This window comes from Capricornis sumatraensis, chromosome 7, assembly GCF_032405125.1.
Source record: "Capricornis sumatraensis isolate serow.1 chromosome 7, serow.2, whole genome shotgun sequence".
Taxonomy (NCBI): domain Eukaryota; kingdom Metazoa; phylum Chordata; class Mammalia; order Artiodactyla; family Bovidae; genus Capricornis; species Capricornis sumatraensis.
In genome coordinates this window covers 58,163,385-58,183,113 of record NC_091075.1, presented here as the reverse complement: position 1 = coordinate 58,183,113, position 19,729 = coordinate 58,163,385, and the positions used below count along the sequence as shown (strand labels likewise).

General features: G+C 37.2%; 1 protein-coding gene across 1 annotated transcript in view; it reads right to left on the bottom strand.

The window, feature by feature from the left end:
• DTHD1 (death domain containing 1) overlaps positions 1 to 16,962 on the bottom strand; it is an 86,749-nt gene extending 69,787 nt beyond the window's left edge. The window contains exons 1-5 of the mRNA XM_068974941.1: positions 16,692 to 16,962; positions 14,124 to 14,736; positions 10,348 to 10,678; positions 6,277 to 6,456; positions 4,971 to 5,215 (exon numbers count right to left, since the gene is read on the bottom strand). Of these exons, the coding sequence (XP_068831042.1) occupies positions 4,971 to 5,215; positions 6,277 to 6,456; positions 10,348 to 10,678; positions 14,124 to 14,736; positions 16,692 to 16,962 (1,640 nt within the window). The remainder of the gene's footprint in view (positions 1 to 4,970; positions 5,216 to 6,276; positions 6,457 to 10,347; positions 10,679 to 14,123; positions 14,737 to 16,691) is intronic.
• Between the last annotated feature and the right edge of the window lie 2,767 nt (positions 16,963 to 19,729).

Sequence of the window (19,729 nt, the reverse complement as noted above, 5' to 3'; positions counted from 1 at the left end):
AAGCTCCAGGATATTTCTGGTTTTAAATCTTACATTTCCTTGATATACAAGAACGTGGATTAACTCAATGGCAGTTAGGATATAATGCATATAATTTTGTACAGCAAAAGCACATACAATTGAATCGTGTCTATATTTCGATGTTCGCTCTCACATACGTAATACAAAAGTTTAACTTGGTCTCCTGGCCAATGTTCTACTATTGTCAGCTTCCTTAATTAGAAACACACTGGTAAAGAGCAAATAATCTGCCTCTCAATTTCTAATCTTACAGCCTCAAAATAAATACATGGCAGATCCATGTGCTATATAGAGTCATGATTAGAGATAAAATATGTGAGTCCAAACCAAGCTCACACACTTCTTAGCCACAGTCCTTCCTCAGTATCTGGGTGCAAGAGACTGATTCCAGGACCCTCAGTTCAGTTCAATCACTCAGTCGTGTCTGACACTTTGTGACCCCATGAATTGCAGCACGCCAGGACTCGCTGTCCATCACCAACTCCCAGAGTTCACTCAAACTCATGTCCATTGAATCAGTGATGCCATCCAGCCATCTCATCCTCTGTCGCCCTCTTCTCCTCCTGCCCCCAATCCCTCCCAGCATCAGAGTCTTTTCCAACGAGTCAACTCTTCGCATGAGGTGGCCAAAGTATTGAAGTTTCAGCTTTAACATCATTCCTTTGAAATAATACCCAGGACTGATCTTTGAACAGTCTGGTTGGATCTTCTTGCAGTCCAAGGTACTCTCAAGAGTCTTCTCCAACACCACAGTTCAAAAGCATCAATTCTTCGGTGCTCAGCTTTCTTTACAGTCCAACTCTCATATCCATACATGACTACTGGAAAAACCATAGCCTTGACTAGACGGACATTTGTTGGAAAAGTCATGTCTCTGCTTTTGAATATACTATCTAGGTTGGTCATAACTTTCCTTCCAAGGAGTAAGCGTCTTTTAATTTCATGGCTGCAATCACCATCTGCAGTGATTTTGGAGCCCCCCAAAATAAAGTCTGACACTGTTTCCACTGTTTCCCCATCTATTTCCCATGAAGTGATGGGACCAGATGCCATGATCTTCATTTTCTGAATGTTGAGCTTTAAGCCAACTTTTTCACTCTCCTCTTGCACTTTCATCAAGAGGCTTTGATGTATGGAAAACTAATACAGTATTGTAAAGTAAAATAAAGAAAAAAAATGAGATTTAAAACTACTTAATGAAAGAGTGAGAGAGAAGGAGAGGGGAAAAGGCAGAAAGGAAGATAGAAAGGAAGAAAATCTATATAAAATGATTTAAGTCTGTATGCAAGTCAGGAAACAACAGTTAGAACTGGACATGGAACAACAGACTGGTTCCCAATAGGAAAAGGAGTATGTCAAGGCTGCATATTGCAACCCTGCTTATTTAGCGTATATGCAGAGTACATCATGAGAAACGCTGGGCTGGAAGAAGCACAAGCTGGAATCAAGATTACCGGGAGAAATATCAATAACCTCAGATATGCAAATGACACCACCCTTATGACAGAAAGTGAAGAGGAACTAAAAAGCCTCTTGATGAAAATAAAAAGGAGAGTGAAAAAGTTGGCTTAAAGCTCAACATTCAGAAAATGAAGATCATGGCATCTGGTCCCATCACTTCATGGGAAATAGATGGGGAAACAGTGGAAACAGTGTCAGACTTATTTTTTTGGGCTCCAAAATCACTGCAGATGGTGACTACAGCCATGAAATTAAAAGATGCTTACTCCTTGGAAGAAAAGTTATGACCAACTTAGATAGCATATTGAAAAGCAGAGACATTACTTTGCCGACTAAGGTCCATCTAGTCAAGGCTATGGTTTTTCCAGTGGTCATGTATGGATGTGAGAGTTGGACCGTGAAGAAGGCTGAGTGCCGAAGAATTGATGCTTTTGAACTGTGGTGTTGGAGGAGACTCTTGAGAGTCCCTTGAACTGCAAGGAGATCCAACCAGTCCATTCTAAAGGAGATCAGCCCTAGGATTTCTTTGGAAGGAATGATGCTAGAGCTGAAACTCCAGTACTTTGGCCACCTTATGCGAAGAGTTGACTCATTGGAAAAGACTCTGATGCTAGGAGGGATTGGGGGCAGGAAGAGAAGGGGATGACCGAGAATGAGATGTCTGGATGGCCTCACCGACTCGATGCACGTGAGTCTGAGTGAACTCCGGGAGTTGGTGATGGACAGGGAGGCCTGGCGTGCTGCGATTCATGGGGTCGCAAAGAGTCAGACATGACTGAGCGACTGAACTGAACTGAACTGAAATGAAATAGTTAGGAAAATGTTTTAATAAAAATCTAGATATTCAACAGAGGGAAAAAAAGGGCTTTTTAGTTCCTCTTCACTTTCTTCCATAAGGGTGGTGTCATCTGCATATCTGAGGTTATTGATATTTCTCCCGGCAATCTTGATTCCAACTTGTGCTTCATCCAGCCCAGCATTTCTCATGATGTACTCTGCATATATGATAAATAAGCAGGGTGAAAATATACAGCCTTGACATACTCCTTTTCCTATTGGGAACCAGTCTGTTGTTCCATGTCCAGTTCTAACTGTTGCTTCCTGACCTGCATATAGGTTTCTCAAGAGGCAGGTCAGGTGATCTGGTATTCCCATCTCTTTCAGAATTTTCCAGTATTGTGATCCACACAAAGGCTTTGGCATAGTCAATAAAGCAGAAATAGATGTTTTTCTGGATCTCTCTTGCTTTTTCCATGATCCAGTGGATGTTGGCAATTTGATCTCTGGTTCCTCTGCGTTTTCTAAAACCAGCTTGAACATCTGGAAGTTCACGGTTCACGTATTGCTGAAGCCTGGCTTGGAGAATTTTGAGCATTACTTTACTAGCGTGTTAGATGAGTGCAACTGTGCAGTAGTTTGAGCATTCTTTGGCATTGCCTTTCTTCGGAATTGGAATGAAAACTGACCTTTTCCAGTCCTGTGGCCACTGTTGAGTTTTCCAAATTTGTTGGCATATTGAGTGCAGCACTTTCACAGCATCATCTTCCAGGATTTGAAATAGCTGAACTGGAATTTCATCACCTTCACTATCTTTGTTCATAGTGATGCTTTCTAAGGCCCACTTGACTTCACATTCCAAGGTGTCTGGCTCTGGGTGAGTGATCACATCATCATGATTATCTGGGTCATAAAGATCTTTTTTGCACAGTTCTTCCATGTATTCTTGCACCTCTTCTTAATATCTTCTGCTTCTGTTAGGTTCATACCATTTCTGTCCTTTATTGAGCCCATCTTTGCATGAAATGTTCCCCTGGTATCTCTAATTTTCCTGAAGAGATCTCTAGTCTTTCCCATTCTGTTGTTTTCATCTATTTCTTTTTATTGATTGTTGAGGAAGGCTTTCTTATCTCTTCTTGCTATTCTTTGGAACTCTGCATTCAGATGCTTATATCTTTCCTTTTCTCCTTGCTTTCTGCTTCTCTGCTTTTCACAGCTATTTGTAAGGCCTCCTCAGACAGCTATTTTGCTTTTTTGCATTTCTTTTTCATGGGGATGGTCTTGATCCCTGTCTCCTGTACAATGTCAGGAACCTCTGTCCATAGTTCATCAGGCACTCTATCAGATCGAATCCCTTAAATCTATTTCTCACTTCTACTGTATAATCATACAGTTTGGACCCCCAGAGTTACCAAACTCTATGGATATTCAAGTCCTTTTTGTAAATGGCATAGGTTTTGCACATAACCTAGACACACATCTTCTTTTTAATCATCTCAAGACTAATTATAATACTTGATACAGTGTAAATGGTATATAAATAGTTGCCAGTACATGGCATATTCAAGTTTTGCCTGGGGGGAACTTGCTAGAATTAAAAAAAAATATTATCTATCTGCAATAGATTGATCCTCAGATGTACAACCTGCAGATAATTGTAATACAAGTTCTTAGTCTCATTGAGTTTCAGACTTCCAAGTGACAAAATGAAGGTGAGGTGGTGTGCAGATTGGATGAGATAATATACATAAGGAATCTGGTTTAAAAAATTAGCTTCTCAGTTAATAATTTTTATTATTTCTGTCTGAAGTTGTTTCTCCCTCTAATTTTTTTTCAAAAAAGAGAAAGAAATTGCCTTCAGAATCAAAGAATGTAAAGGTTCCTGTTTACCTTTCTTATTAGGAAAAAAAAAAACTATTAAATGAAAGGACAGAAATGAAGATTATGGTTACTATTTGTGTGTGTGTGTGTGTGTGTGTGTGTGTGTGTGTGTGTGTGTTTAGTCACTAACTTGTGTCTGACTCTTTTGCGACCCCACAGACTCTAGCTCTTCAGTCTCCTCTGTCCATGGGGTTTTACAGGCAAGAATACCAGAGTGGGTTGCCATTTCCTTCTCCCGGGGATCTTCCTGACCCAGAGATCAAACCTGCATCTCCTACATTGGTAGGCATTGGTAGGCGGATTCTCTCACCACTGAGTCACCAAGGAAACCCCAACTATTATTTAGTGCCCACTATTTATTGCTAAAATTTCATATCTGTTTTATTCTGGCTGGCAACTCATTATGTATATTAGTGTCATTTGTGGGGAATTTTTTTAATTATAAAAATTAGGACAGAAAGTAAACTGCCTATGTGGCAAATATAGACTCAAATTTATATTTTTAAAGATCAGTTTATTTTTTTTCTATATTAATGGAACACTTAAATATAGAAATTAAAATCATCATATCACATCTTTGTAATTAACCATATCATAAATTTTTCGAAAGCAAGGATTGATTTTGCCTCTTTTGTGTCAGTCTTTTCTCATAGCATACTTTTGGACCCATGACAGCTAAAACTATTACCCTTCCAGATCCACATTTTATTTCTATATTAAAAATATTTCACCGTATTTCAATGCTGATACTTAACTATATCTGATTACACTTTTAATCATGTTTCTTTGTTTACCATCAAGTCAACTAGAGCCATTAGGGTCAAACTTACCTGTTGAAGTATAAAGGTATGATTCTGTTTGTTGTGGTACAAGCTGTTCTTTTATGATCTGTTTCAGACCGAAGATTTTTTTTGTCAGGGTGTGGAAAACAAGGTAGGAATACAGTGACTGGCTTCTGAAAAGGATGTGTTAATGGGTGCTGAATATGAATCAGAGGGCTTGTGGATAGTACTGAGTAGGAAGTCTCTTGCTGAGTTTTTAAATATGCCACCAGAGATGGGTCAACTGGTTGAACCTAAACAAAGACAAATAAAGGATATACATTGCTATATCTTAATAGCAGAAGGTGCACAGTATCAGCACATGTCTAAGTCAATTTTCTAAAAATTTACTGGAACATAGTTTTATACAGTTTTCTGTGCATTGTTGGCTAGAATCAATACTATCTTATGAAAGATCATAGCAACTGGTCCTCTCTTTACAAAGCCTTTGTAAAATCTAAGTTTCTTGTTCTATGGTATAAATAACTGATATCACTCTTAATTGTAGGCAACAAAATGACCCAGAAAACAAAATAGACATTTTACATAATTTCTAATTAGAACTATTGTTAGATCAAGTGATCTTCAGAAACTAGACAAACAAGATTACATTTATTTGTTTCCTCTCACATAAGAATGGCTAATAAAAATAACTATCATGATTTCAAAATTTCACAGTTTATAGAAAATATTTATGAATCAATTATGTATAATATGTTTTCTTCCTGACTTTTCTTCTCTTATCCATTATGGTAACAACTGGGAAAAATTAGGAGAGCATGAGGGAGGGTTAGGCTAGAAGAATAGGAAATACTGAGGAAATATGTTTTCTAAAATGTATATTGATACATAGTTGTATGTCTTGTAAATAATACTTGTATGAATTAAATTCTCATCCCCAAAGAACTGTTTTATAATTTAATATAACCAAATATTCATAATCATAAATGTTTTAATTGATTAGCTTCTTTTTTAAACATCCTCTCAGGTGGAATTCTTGAATTATATGCAAGCCCCAAAGTCCGACATTAATTCTATCATAGATATTCAACATTTTTTTGTCAACAAATATCATAAACAATACAACAAAACAACACAAAAAATAGCTAGAAAAGGCTTCAAAATAAGTCAGGGATTTCTTTGGGAAAGAGATTTAATATGCTCTAAATCATCACTTTTTCACTAATGGCACTATAAGTTAGGTGATTAAAAGTATGAAAATTCATTTATTGCTATATTAAATATTTGTATCTTCTTCCCTTTTAGGACAAAGTTTGATAACCCACCAAAAGCCTCACCAGTTTTTAATATTTACCTTTATTTGTACAAGCACTGATGAGTTGAAAACTCCTGGAGGGTAATTTAAGGATATTCGGGAATCCATGCTTGTCTTATGAGTAAGACCTTTCTTTGTTACTGTAAAAGACTCTTTCTTTAAACAAGATACAACAGAAAAGATCCCCAACTTGTAAACTTTCACTTCAGCACAGGTCCCCTGTACGGATTGAAGGATATTAAGACAATGACATTAAAACACATTAGTAGTGCATTGTTCTGGAAGTATATGCTGTACATATTCTACAGCTGTGGGGAAAAAAGAAAAAACAACAGCTATATACTGTTCCTGTCATTGAGAATTTCTTCATTAACCCCAAATGGATGGTCCTTTCATAAGATAAACTAGAAGTAGTTACTAGGAGTTTCTCAAATTCAAACCACACAATAGAAAAAAAAGAGAAATAAATATATTTTTAAATTTAAATTATTTCCCTGAAAAGGTAAATGGATAATAGGCAACCACATTTAGTGTTTCCACAAATATTAATCATGTTTGGATTCCTATCCTCTTTTACCAGAATGGACTTTAAGCACTGGCCTCTATCCAGAAAGTTTAACAGTTTTAGAAATTCTGAGGGCAAAAATTTCATCATTTGGGTAGTTTACACAAATCCTACAGTGCTTGTACTGTCAGCAAATTCCTTCCTCTGACAATTCATAACCTCCTGATAAAGTCATTTTCTCTATTTCTCTCTTCCATGCAGGGGGAGCAGATGATTGCAAAGAGACACACTTGTGTTTCTTTTTTATATAGTGACATTTAAATTTGGAATGCATATATGCAAGGACATATTCAAGCTTTTTTTATCACACAGAAGGAAACTGTGTACATAAATGAAAACATAATTATCTACTCAATATAATCACCAAAGCTTAAAATGAAGAGGAGGACTTAGAAGTAATCTGGTCTATTCAATGCTTCCCCAAACACCAGCCGAGCTCCACCCAGGCATGAGAGGATAATCATCCAGACACACACACAAACATTTCAGGGACAATCACAATGGAAAATAATCTATCATTTGAAAACTGACTAAGGAAGAGATTTCACAATATCTCTGCATGAATCTGTTGCTGGGAAAATTCACGGCATGATGAATGTTCTTAATTGGCCAGAGGGAAAATGGTGAGAGGTAAGAAAAAAGGTTTTCTCGGAACTCATGATGGTTGCCATGCAGTTAAAAAGTATATTTGGCAGATAGTGGGGAAACGGAAGGATTTTTAAGCAGGGGAGTGTCATAAGCAGAGTTCTGACGATGGTTTATCTGACTCCAGAATTAGATTTCTTAAATGTCGTATGAACCACATAAAAATTTGGAAGGAATCCAGAGTTTAAATTTTCTTAAGCTAAATAGAGGGATAACTACCATTAGAAAACTATTAAAAGAAAAGTGTATGCTTTTATTTTCCTCAGTAGAAATGTCCTCCCTTTTTTTTCTTTTGCACTATTCATTAACCATCTTCATATCTATTTGGTGAAAAGCATATGTGCTATGAACAGTTTTTGTTATTATTATAATAGTCATATGGATAGGTCAAAGGTAAAAGGCCACAAGCTACTTACAGACTTCTTAGACTGAATAGAAAATGTCCTAGTTGCATGAATTGAAGTAAATAATTAGAACAGGCACAGCTTTCATATTCAACTGTATAATCTCGTTTATAACTCAGAAAAGACCCAAATTGGAAGAGGAAGAGATGAATCAAGAATTCTTTGTATGTATGGCATTTTTTTACATTTATTCCCTACCCCCATCTACAAATAATGACAACTTATATAAAGCTGAAAAGTAAATAATTTTAATTATTGAAAAATAAGTTCCAGTGGTCCAGAGAAGAACTTCAAATTTTAGTTCCCATTGACTCTATGCTCAGTTTAATAATTGTGCATGTATTCTTTCTTCAAAGCATATGATTTTGTCACCACAGATGGCCTGCCATTCAGTTCAGTTCAGTTGCTCAGTCGTGTCGGACTCTTTGCGACCCCATGAACTGCAGCGTGCCAGGCTTCCCTGTCCATCACCAACTCCTGGAGCTTGTTCAAACTCATATTCATCATGTCGGTGATGCCATCAAATCACCAAATCCTCTGTCATCCCCTTCTCCTCCTGCCTTCAATCTTGCCCAGCATCAGGGTCATTTCCAGTGAGTCAGTTCTTCACATCAGGTAGCTAAAGTATTGGAGCTTCATCTTCAGCATCAGTCCTTCCAATGAATATTCAGGACTGATTTCCTTTAGGATTGACTGGTTTGATATCCTTTCAGTCCAAGAGACTCTCAAGAGTCTTCTCCAACACCACAGTTCAAAAGCATCAAATTTTTGGCGCTCAGTTTTCTTTATGGTCCAACTCTCACATCCATACATGACTACTGAAAAAAAACATAACTTTGACTAACTGTCCTTTGTTGCCAAAGTAATGTCTCTGCTTTTCAATATGCTGTATAGGTTGGTCATAGCTTTCCTTCCAAGGAGCAAATGTCTTTTAATTTCATAGCTACAGTGATTTTGGAGCCCAAGAAAATAAAGTCTCTCACTGTTTCTATTGTTTCCCATCTATTTGCCATGAAATGATGGGACTGGATGCCATTTCCTAGTTTTTTGAAAGTTGAGTTTTAAGCCAGCTTTTTCGCTCTCCTCTTTCACTTTCATCGAGAGGCTGTTTAGTTCCCCTTTGCTTTCTACCATAAGGGTGGTGTCATCTGTATATTTGAGGTTATTGCTATTTCTCCTGTCAATCTTGATTCCAGCTTGTGCTTCATCCAGCCTGACATTTTGCATGATGTACTCTGCATACAAGTTAAATAAGCAGGGTGACAATATATAGCTTGACGTACTCCTTTCCCAGTTTGGAACCAGTCCATTTTTCCATGTCCAGTTCTAACTGTTGCTACCTGACCTGCATACAGATTTCTCAGAAGGCATGTAAGGTGGTCTCGTATTCCCATTTCTTGAAGAATTTTCCATGGTTTGTTGTGTTCCACAGTCAAAGGCTTTAGCATAGTCAATGAAGCAGAACTAGATGTTTTTCTGGAATTCTCTTGTTTTTTCAATGATCCAGCATATGTTGGCAATTTAATCTCTGGTTCGTCTGCCTTTTCTAAATCCAACTTGAACATCTGGAAGTTCTTGGTTCATGTCCTGTTGAAGCCTGACTTGGAGAATATTTAGCATTACTTTGCTAGCATGTGAGATGAGTGCAACTGTCCAGTAGTTTGAACATTCTTTGGTATTGCCTTTCTTTGGGATTAGAATGGAATAGATGGCTTTAGAGTTATTATAATAAAGTCTACCATATTAGTGATAGTTTATTAACTACTATCATGTGTTTATAGGCTTCCTTCTATCATCTTGAGTGTATTTTCTCATTTAATCCTTATTACCCTACCTGGTAGACACTATTATTGTATTCACTTTTTAGATGAAAAATTGGGTCATAGCAAGGTTACATAATTTACTCAAGTTGACATTGCAAGCAACCAAAGTCTGATGTAGGAACTAAATTTCACACCCAAGCCAGTCTTCCTCCACAATCCATATCCTAACTACCACATTTACTGTTTTCCATATATATACTAAACATGATTTATATTAAACATGATTTATCTCAGTGCATACACACATACAAGAACACAAAGACACTCAAATATTTTCTCAACCCATGAATGATAAAGATAAAGCTACTGTCATCTAGAGATTCTAAACAGAAGCTCATCCCATTAAAAATGTTAGTCTAAACTAGTCTAAGATATGAAGCTAATTAAACAATGACATTGGTTTTGCTTTCCAGGCAAAAATATAACACTTGCTGGTTCCTAGAATCAAGTTTTTCACTCCCAAATTTGACCAAAAAGCTCTGCTGTTTGATCTTTATGCATAGAAAAATGAAACAAACAAACAACAATAACACTTGAATTGACCAGCATAAATCTCATCAATCCTTCCATTTTTACCAATGAAGCAATTGTATCTATACAATGATCTGGTAGTCTGAGTAATTAGTTAGAAGAGTCAAAGAGCAAATATAGGTGTAATCAAGGATTGACCAACCTTGTAATTTCCTCTCTTTCCTTCCAGTGAATTTGGAGTTAGATAACTTGATTGAAGGTTTATGTCAGACACTTTCACCATGATATCTCTGTAATTTCCCCTGTAACGTGCAGTAAATGGAATCACAATGCATATTGGAAATGGAATTCTCTTTTCCATATCTGAGCACTCCACAGTGATGACATTGCTGACCAACTCTTCATTCTCACTCACTATTAAAGAACTCATGCTATTAATTATCCTGCATTGTAAATGTTGTAGAACATAGGCTGGTGCTGTAATATAACAAGACACTTGGGGGACAGTGTCATCACTCAGCACATCAAGATACCTGCAGGGGGAAAGGGGACATCATTGTTTTTCAGTTAGTTGATTTATGGACTATATAGTGAAATGCCTAAGAGTACCAGTTCTAGAATCACACTGTTGTTGTGTGAATCCCAGCTCTCCCATTTCTGACACTGTGACCTTGGGCAAGATACACAACTTCTCTGTGCCTCAATTTCCTCAACTGTAAAATAGTGAAAAATAATACCAGTCTCACATGAAGGCTGTGAGAATTAAATGAACAATTATACAGTAAAATCATTTAAAAGCTATGCCTGGCACATAGTAAGTACCATGTAAGTTATCCATTATTATTGTTGTTATTACAGTTATTATTTAGGTGGTCAGTTCATCTCTCAGTTTTGCTCACTTCAAATATAAATCTGAAGATTGCTGAAGCTTCTTGATAAATCAAAAACTAATACCTGGATAGTTTTCTAAATTTTGAGGAAAGGAAATGTATATATATATATATATATATAGTCCTGGAATTGTCTAAATGTCATAAATCAAGTGATGATGCTTATTACATTTTTAAGAAAAATTGAGAAAGTATAAAAGTACTGTAAATGTACGTTTAGTCAAGGTGAATAGAAACAGAATATTCACAGTCCTCAAAGAATCAATCCAAAAGCTTATTTTCACATTTGGTTTTACTCTTACTTTCTGTACCATCAGCTTTGCCAAACATTTTAGAATCTTATAGACTTGAATTCAAATTTGATATTAGTTACTTACTAACTGTTTGATCTTTAACATCAATAATAATTATTAAAATAGCTATCAATAATATTTTAGCTCTTTCTGTGATCAGGTTTTGTGCTATACATTATTTCATTTAAATTCCCATGCTATGGGGTCAGGCATATCCTACTGTCATTACCATTTTATAAATAAAGAAACTGAGATTTAGAAATTTTAACTTTCTGAAAATTACACAGATAGTAAGTTGTAGAGTCAATAAATGAATCCATCTATCTTTAACACAAAAGCTCAAACTGTCTGTTATATCAGACTTCCTCAAATCATTCTAAAACACTGGTTTCATTATCCATTATAAATGGAAACAAATATCAAATACACAATAGTGTGAAGATTGAATGAGATTAAATGTTTCAACTTCTTATAATAGTGAATTAACATAAAATGAGTTTTCAATAAACATTAAATCTCTACATTATAGCTACCAGCTTGCACTTCTTCTCTTCCTGCTATTTCTTGTTTCCTACCAGTGACATGACTGAAATATAAATAGTGTCAAAGAGAAATAAGAGAATCTTTAAAAATTATTTTTTAAAAAGAAAAGGATCTTTATGAAATACAGCATAAATATCCAGTTCTAAAATAATCAGGTTTTAACTATTTTCAATTAATAAATTTAACTTTAAAGTGTCCTGTAACACAGAAATCTAAAAAATTTGTTGAAATAGAAGAGAGGGTTATTTATTTATATTTACAATTCTGAACCCATACAGTTAGAAGGAATAGAAAATTATTCAAGTCATTGGTCTGTTTGAGTATTCTCTGATCATGATGATAATGGTACTTCAGAAAATTAGATACATTGTTTAATGGAAGGTGCAATGATTCTGCCTTGTATCACTTCAAAACTGACTCTCCTCTCTGCCCTGGAAGCCCAACTCAATACACTCTCCTTCCAAAAGACTGACAAAGTAGAGCGAGGAGACCTGTTAATGCTTCCATTTACCCTAGATCTAATCAAGCAGATCTAGTCCAGCCACCAAAATAATCATATTGGCTTATTCCAGTGTTGTTTCGCTTTGAGTCTGTATACACTAGGACAACTACCCTGAAAGAGATAGACTTTAAAAAAAATATTCTCCAGGGGGGATTCACGACAGATTCTGAACTAGGTTTTGTTTTTGACGCTCATCTTTCTGGAGGCACCATGGCTTCCTAGCCTGAGGAGCTTCAGTGAGTAGTCATCTTAAGAAACATGCAAGCCAAGCAAAATTGGTTACATTACCACAGAGAGGAAATCACCAACAAAGAGCCCCTAAAGGAGGTGTTAGAGGGAGTGGTTCAGCAGTGACTCATTGGTTGATGCATTGAGTCATTTCTGAATGTGAGGATACAAAGTGTTAATGTTTTTCTCAAGTGAAATGGGAACCGCATATTGACTGCTTTTAACAGTTGTTTTTCAGAAGCGTAAGTCTTTCAAACCTGGGGGGGTCTTTCATGCCTTGAATATGCTCCTGTGACATCTATGAAATTGACTAGATTTTCAGACATGTAGGGAACCTCAGAGCTCAACCCTTTCCTTTTATAGATGAGATAACTAAGTCAAAGTGAGCAAAGTGACTTGCCTGAGACCATAGACTCGTTTGTGGTGGTGTCCTGGAAATGGTATTGTGTGTTTGAAAGAGCACAGATGGGATAAGTGATGTTTGATGGTGTGTGTGTGGTGGAGAAAGTGAGGGTTGGTGGTGGTGAAATAAATCAACATAGAGATGTTTAGCTGAGAGTGAAGGTCGGCCAAGCAACAAGGTACTCGACCTTTTAGATGATTTTCTCCTTTGATCTTATCAAATAATCCCAGGAAGTATATATAATTTCTACAAATAAGAAAATGGGTCTAAGAAATGAAACAAGTTGCTCAGGGTCACAGAACTAGTATGGAATAAAACAAGAGATAAATTTATGTCTATCTGTCTTCTAAACCAATGATATTTTTATTCCCCATTGTCTTCTAAGAGTCTTATTTTTACTGGGAAAATATAGCTTGTGAATATTTTATTTTATTTAGAGAAATATGGATTATTATTACCTTGTATAGGGGTGATGATTCATAAAATAGACCAGTCAATTTCAACATATTTTTTTTAAGTCTGGCTAGAGCCAGATTGTGGTCTAGAGCCAGCTCTAGACCATCGCCAAGGATATAAAGTAGTTGTGAAAATATATATTCAATTTTAAGAATCTCCTGCAGCTTATGCATGAGTCCTCCCAGAGTTCTACAGACACAGGTTACAGATACACAATGATTTATATTAATACAGAAAATAAATGTGAGAATTTGAAAATATACATAAAATAAATCAGAGGCTAGGAAATTCTCTTCTAATATTTGAACTCTGCAGTCTCCTAGTTGTTTTTTCCTCACGATAATCTAAAGAGTACTGATTTAGGAAACTGTCTGTGTTCAGGACAATTGTTCATTTTAACCACTTTCTTAAACAGTCAATTCCTTCTTCCATTAAAGAAGTTTTTTTTTTTTTTTTCTGGAAGCTGTAAGAAACTAACAGTACTAGTAATACCAGCCTTATAAATTTTTATGGGAGTCATTTAAACAGTTATTGATTGCTAATATCTTTTGGAGATATGAAATATAGATATAAAAATTTATTTGTACGTAAATTGTTTTATATACAAGTAGAAACACGTATAAGTAGGCATACACAAGCACCTCTTACATTGTATTTACTTACTCCTTTTCCATTATGTTATTCTTTTGCTTTAGACTCTCTGAGTCACTGGGAAGACTATTCACACATTTATTGGAGCTATCGCATGTTATTGAGGATGTGGTAATCTCTTCTCTTTGGCTTTCTGAGATCTCTTGAATTTCTCTTTCTGTTGTCTGGATTATGTCATGCAACTCTTCCCTGTTGCCATTTATGCTCTCAATAGTCATGTGTTCTATTTGTTTATCATCTTTATTTTCTGCATTATCTGGGAACATTTTGTTCTGTGACTCTTCTTGCCCTGTTACATCTCCATTCAATGATGTATTGTTTTCTTTTTCCACTAATTCTGAACTCCTATGTATTTTATTTTTTTTCAACTGGACCTGGTTTGTGTAATGACTTTCCTCTCCATTTGTGGGAGAAACAGTAGCTGTTTCTATGACATTTTGTTCCCCTCTTGCAGCAATGTCTGTTGCTTTGATATCTTGAATGGCGGACTTTGTCTGCAGTGGAGTGCATTCATCATGCATGCCGCATAAATTACACATCTCCTTTTCTTCTTTCTTTAGAAATGTAGCAGTGCTCCCCAAATATTCATTTATTTTCATGAGGCAGTCTATGAACGTAATGGTTTCTATACACACAATACACACAGAGACACATAAAAAGAATAAATACAAAACTAAACCACATTATGTTTCTCTACTGACATGTAATAAAGTATGGAGAAATTATCCTAGAAATCTGTAAAGACCCTTGTGTGTGTAAGACCCTTACTAGGCTTTAAAGCCTGTATCCCTCTTAAAGAAGTCATTTGTTCAACTGTAATTTTTTTTAACACATCTAGAAATTGGGGACAAATTGTCTTTTTAACATAAGAGCAGAGAGTAAATCCAATTCCTCTTGCTTGTGAAAATTCTTTGAATATTTGAAGGTATCATGACCCCCTCCCCCATAACATGCTGTCCTATTGAAGTCAACATCTCCTTCCATTCATTCATTCCTCATTTGGTATGATTTTTGGAAAATTATTGTTCTTCTTTGAATGTACTATATAGTTTATGATCTATCTATAATGATTTGCCTGAAGTTTAGTGGAACGCTTCAAATAGACTTGGTTAGCAGGCGTGCCATATCTACATTATTTCTGCTGATGCAGATGCTATATTTTGTTGAGTACTTTGTTTGCTATTATGATTTAATTAGGTTCACACTGTTCATCCTGCTGGGCTTGTGATCACTGACAATTTTCAAATAAGGCTTTCAAAGAATAGCTCTAATGACACCAATTCTCTTTGGAACATGGCTACTCAAAAACTAATAAACCAAGTTAAACCTCTTTGCTCTGATGTAAACCCTCACTGTGATCTGATCTGACATAGTCTCTCACTCCATCCCTATTTCTTATTATTTTCCTATTTATTCATTCCTCCTCTCCTCACAGCCGGGGTCACCTGATGGCTTCTTATAGGCTTAGCAATTCTCCAATCTTTATAATTCAACTCGGAACTCAGGAATATGTAATTTAAGGTGCCATATAGCTCAGTGTTTTCAAAGTCATCACTAAATTATCTTCAGCTAGTCTAACCTTATCACGGGGCTCTAGTTCTGACTTTTTTCGTGTGTGTCTTGTATCTGAGAACCAGTCTTTATTTTGAACTCCTCTTCTAGGAGCTGACCTTATCATTCTCCATGAATAATAATGTCTTCATATGTTGCCTAGAATCACATTCACTTCTTTCTAGAGATTCAACTCCTGTCTCTGAATTCCACCTGAGGGTCTCTGGGTCATGCTGCTTTTGGACAGATTTCCCTCAATGTCCATTATCTGCTCTCTAGACTGAATTTTTAACATTATCTTCCCTGGGTTCCCAATTGATGAGACCTGCCCACTTGCCTTGACACCATGTTATTTAGAGTTGGATTTCATGATGCCCATCTTCTTATCTAGAGCAACTGTTGTCTGAGATAATAGGCATTGGGTACCACATTCTTCCTGCCATGCTGTACTTAGCATCCATAACTGGGCTTATTCCCAAGAAACTGAACCCCTCTTTATGTGTGTCTTGGTGGTGTAATTTCATATTCCATCCCACCCTGGACTTCCCAATATTTTTGCTATTAGCAAGTTCAAGTTCAAATAAGTCTAAAAAATAGAATATCATATTTCAATGTGGAAAAACGGATCAACCTTCCTCAAACTAAAACTATATTTTCCTACTTCTAAGTGTTGGATCCTGCTGATAACACCTCTGCCTGGAATGTTCTTTCAAGGTGCCCAAGTTCTGGATGCATAAACCCAATCCATTCCTTCACTCTCAAGTTAGATGCTGTGTTTGTCTTAGCAAAATTCTCCACCTGAAAAAATGTAATCTCACCTGTTTCTGAAGACTGTTTAGGCACTTCATTTGTATGTCTGTAATGGGATTGTTCTCAATGTCCCTTGTGTTACTGTGCAGTTGTGTTACTTCCCACATCAAATCGTTCATCCCTTATGGACTGAGACCTTAACCTAGCCTCTGTGTGCTCATTAGCCCTCTCAGAGTGGCTAATAAATATTTTTTAGAGAAAGAATAAATAAATACTTGCCTTGTCTCCAGGTACAATGATTCTGTTTGTCAAGCAGTGCGTACAGCTGCTGGCAGGTGGAACGCAGAGTCCCTGCAGTGTGCTCCAAGAGTTGGTGAAGGGCCCCACTGAGCTCCTGACCCAGAAAGACCACTGTGGCGATCCAATTGGCCCCACCAGCCCCTTCACAGTGTTCTTCGCCCAGAAGCACCTGCGTTAGCATCAGGTTTTGTCTCCAAATCTGCTTCAATATATGGCCTAGTTTACCTGAGCCCATGTCTTCTGCATCCATCTTACGCTCCAAGAGTGGAATGTTTCCTGACAGCAAAGCCTAAAGGTTTAGCAAATTTAATCTTGGCTATGGATTTTTTTTTTTTCTTCTAAAATCTAGGAGATAATCCAAGTCAGCTCGCCAAGCACTTTCCTGCAACATAATAGTTTATTCAGCTTCTGTTGACCAGTGAAAAGTTACTAGGTGACCAAAGGAGGGGCATTCCAACACCCTGGATGCCATTGTGTACAGAATGGCAAACCACGGGGACAGAGTTAGCTCACACAGTCTCACTTGCCATGTAAGTTTTACAGTTTTGATATACCATGGAAGCTCCATGTATTTTTCACGTTTTAAGGCAACAAAATGTGGATTCTGTGGTAGGATGAGAAGTCTATTAATCAAAGTTAAACTAAGTTAATAACATTGCTAATAATTCTATGTGATACTCTAAAATACTTATGCATGAGCTAATATGTTGTCTGAATTGCTTCAAAATAATCTGAGATCATGGCAGTGGTGTATAGATGAAATAGAATTAGCTATAGGTTAATAATTGTTGAAGCTGGATATAGTTCCATGTGGGAGTCCTTATGATTATCTCTAGTTAGCATATATTTATAATATTTTTACCATAAAGAATTAAAAAAAAATATTCCTCTGCTGGAACAGAGTCTATTACCACTGGGTAGGATATTAGTTTAATTAGTGCCTTCTTCTATGGCACGTCTGCAGTGAGATCAAGATAGGTACTTGGCCTCTTTCCTCTCTGATAATTTCTCTCTAATTGGGTAAAATGCTCCGTCACTAAAAGAAAGCAAACCTGAAGAGTGGCTTTCTCTAACTAGTGAGAAATCTTCACTGTGTATAATTAGAATTCATTCACAGTAAGTTCCCATTACTGCCTGCCCCTCCATTGGCACATTGTACATGAGGCCAAGGCATTACAGGACTTGATACTGGAGGAGTCCAGGGTGTGAGGAGAAACCCGGAGCAGCCTGCCACCTCCTCTCCAAGCCCCTCCTTTCATCAGGGAGAGCACAGCACCAGAGGCAGAAGGCAGTACATTCCAGACAGGCTCCTGTTCTCTGGGAGACTCTGAAATGAAATGAAAACTTCCAAAGCACAGCCTGAATTCTGCCCTCCCTCCCATGATCATTGCCTTGTCTCATGTTAAGTACCAGAGTTCTTAGAGCAACACTCAGGATACCTAGAAGACAAGATGCGAAAATACAGCCCAGTGAATAGGGAATAAACAGTGAATGCCACCACAGGCCTAAATACTGCTCAAGAATTCTTGTGATCTGAAGAGGCTGAGGAAAAGGAAAAGAGTGATATGGGGAGGGGTGGTGAGGGGTGGGGTAAAGGTGTGGGCTTATTCTCCAGTGGAAATCTTATTTTTCAGTGACTTCTGTTCCTTTAACTACTGAAATATGTATGTAATTTGCATAATGTTGTGTATATGGCTTTAATTTGAGCCCAATTCTGAGAACTTTCTGTAGCATTTACTGTGGCCCAGGTACTATCTACATGATGGGAACTCCAGAGAAAGGCAGAAAGATGATTGAAATCAGCTTAGACTGTGTTGAGAGCAGAACTGTGAATTCAGAGTATCCCCAAAGCTTTGAGGGGTAAAAATTTCACTCGGATTAGAGGCCTGAAAAGTGAAAGTGAAGTCGCTCAGTCACGTCCGACTCTTTGCTACTCCATGGGCTGGATCCTGCCAGGATCCTCTGTCCATGGGACTTTTCAGGCAAGAGTACTGGAGTGGGTTGCCATTCCTTCTCCAGATTAGAAGCCTGGGAGATGTTTAATTAGGAGCTAATGGATGAGCAGGATTTGAACAGCCTTCACAACAGAGGGAAGGGATGTTCCAGCATAGGAAATAATATAATCAGAGGCAGGGAAGTAAGACATGACATTGTATGATCAAAAAGAGGAAAGGATGGCTTATGAAGAGGGTTTATGAGTCTGGGAAGTGGTAAGAGAAATAATTATGGAGAGTGGTGAAGCTGGAATTGTGTTTTTGCAGACAGAAGAGAGACATTAAATATTTTTGAACCAAGTAAATCTGTAGTAAAATCTATGCTTTAGGGAGTTAGATGGCTTAGATGGTAGACATACAAGAATTAAATGACTTGAGAGTCCATGTTAGAGCAGCAACAGTGCAGGCAAAGGAAGGTGATGTTTTGAGAGGAGGTTTGAAGTGAAGGGACTGGAACTGAAACAATGGAAGCAGTGGCAGACTTTATTTCTGGGCTCCAAAGTCACTGCAGATGGTGACTGCAGCCATGAAATTAAAAGACGCTTGCTCCTTGGAAGAAAAGCTATGGCCAACCTAGACAGCATACTAAAAAGCAGAGACATTACTTTGCCAACAAAGGTCAGTCTAGTCAAAGCTATGGTTTTTCCAGTAGTCGTGTATGGTTTTGAGAGTTGGACCATAAAGAAAGCTGAACGCCGAAGAATTGGTGCTTTTGAACTTTAGTGTTGGAGAAGACCCTTGAGAGTCTTTTGGACTGCAAAGAGATCAAATCAATCAATCATAAAGAAAATCAGTCCTGAATACTCATTGGATGGACTGATGCTGAAGCTGAAACTCCAATACTCTGGCCACCTGATGCAAAGAACTGACTAATTGGAAAAGATCCTGATTTGGGGAAAGATTGAAGGGGGACAACAGAAGATGAGGTGATTGGATGGCATCACCAACTTGATGGGCGTAAATCTGAACAAGCTCCAGGAGTTGGTGATAGACAAGGAAGCCTAGCGTGCTACAGTCCATGTG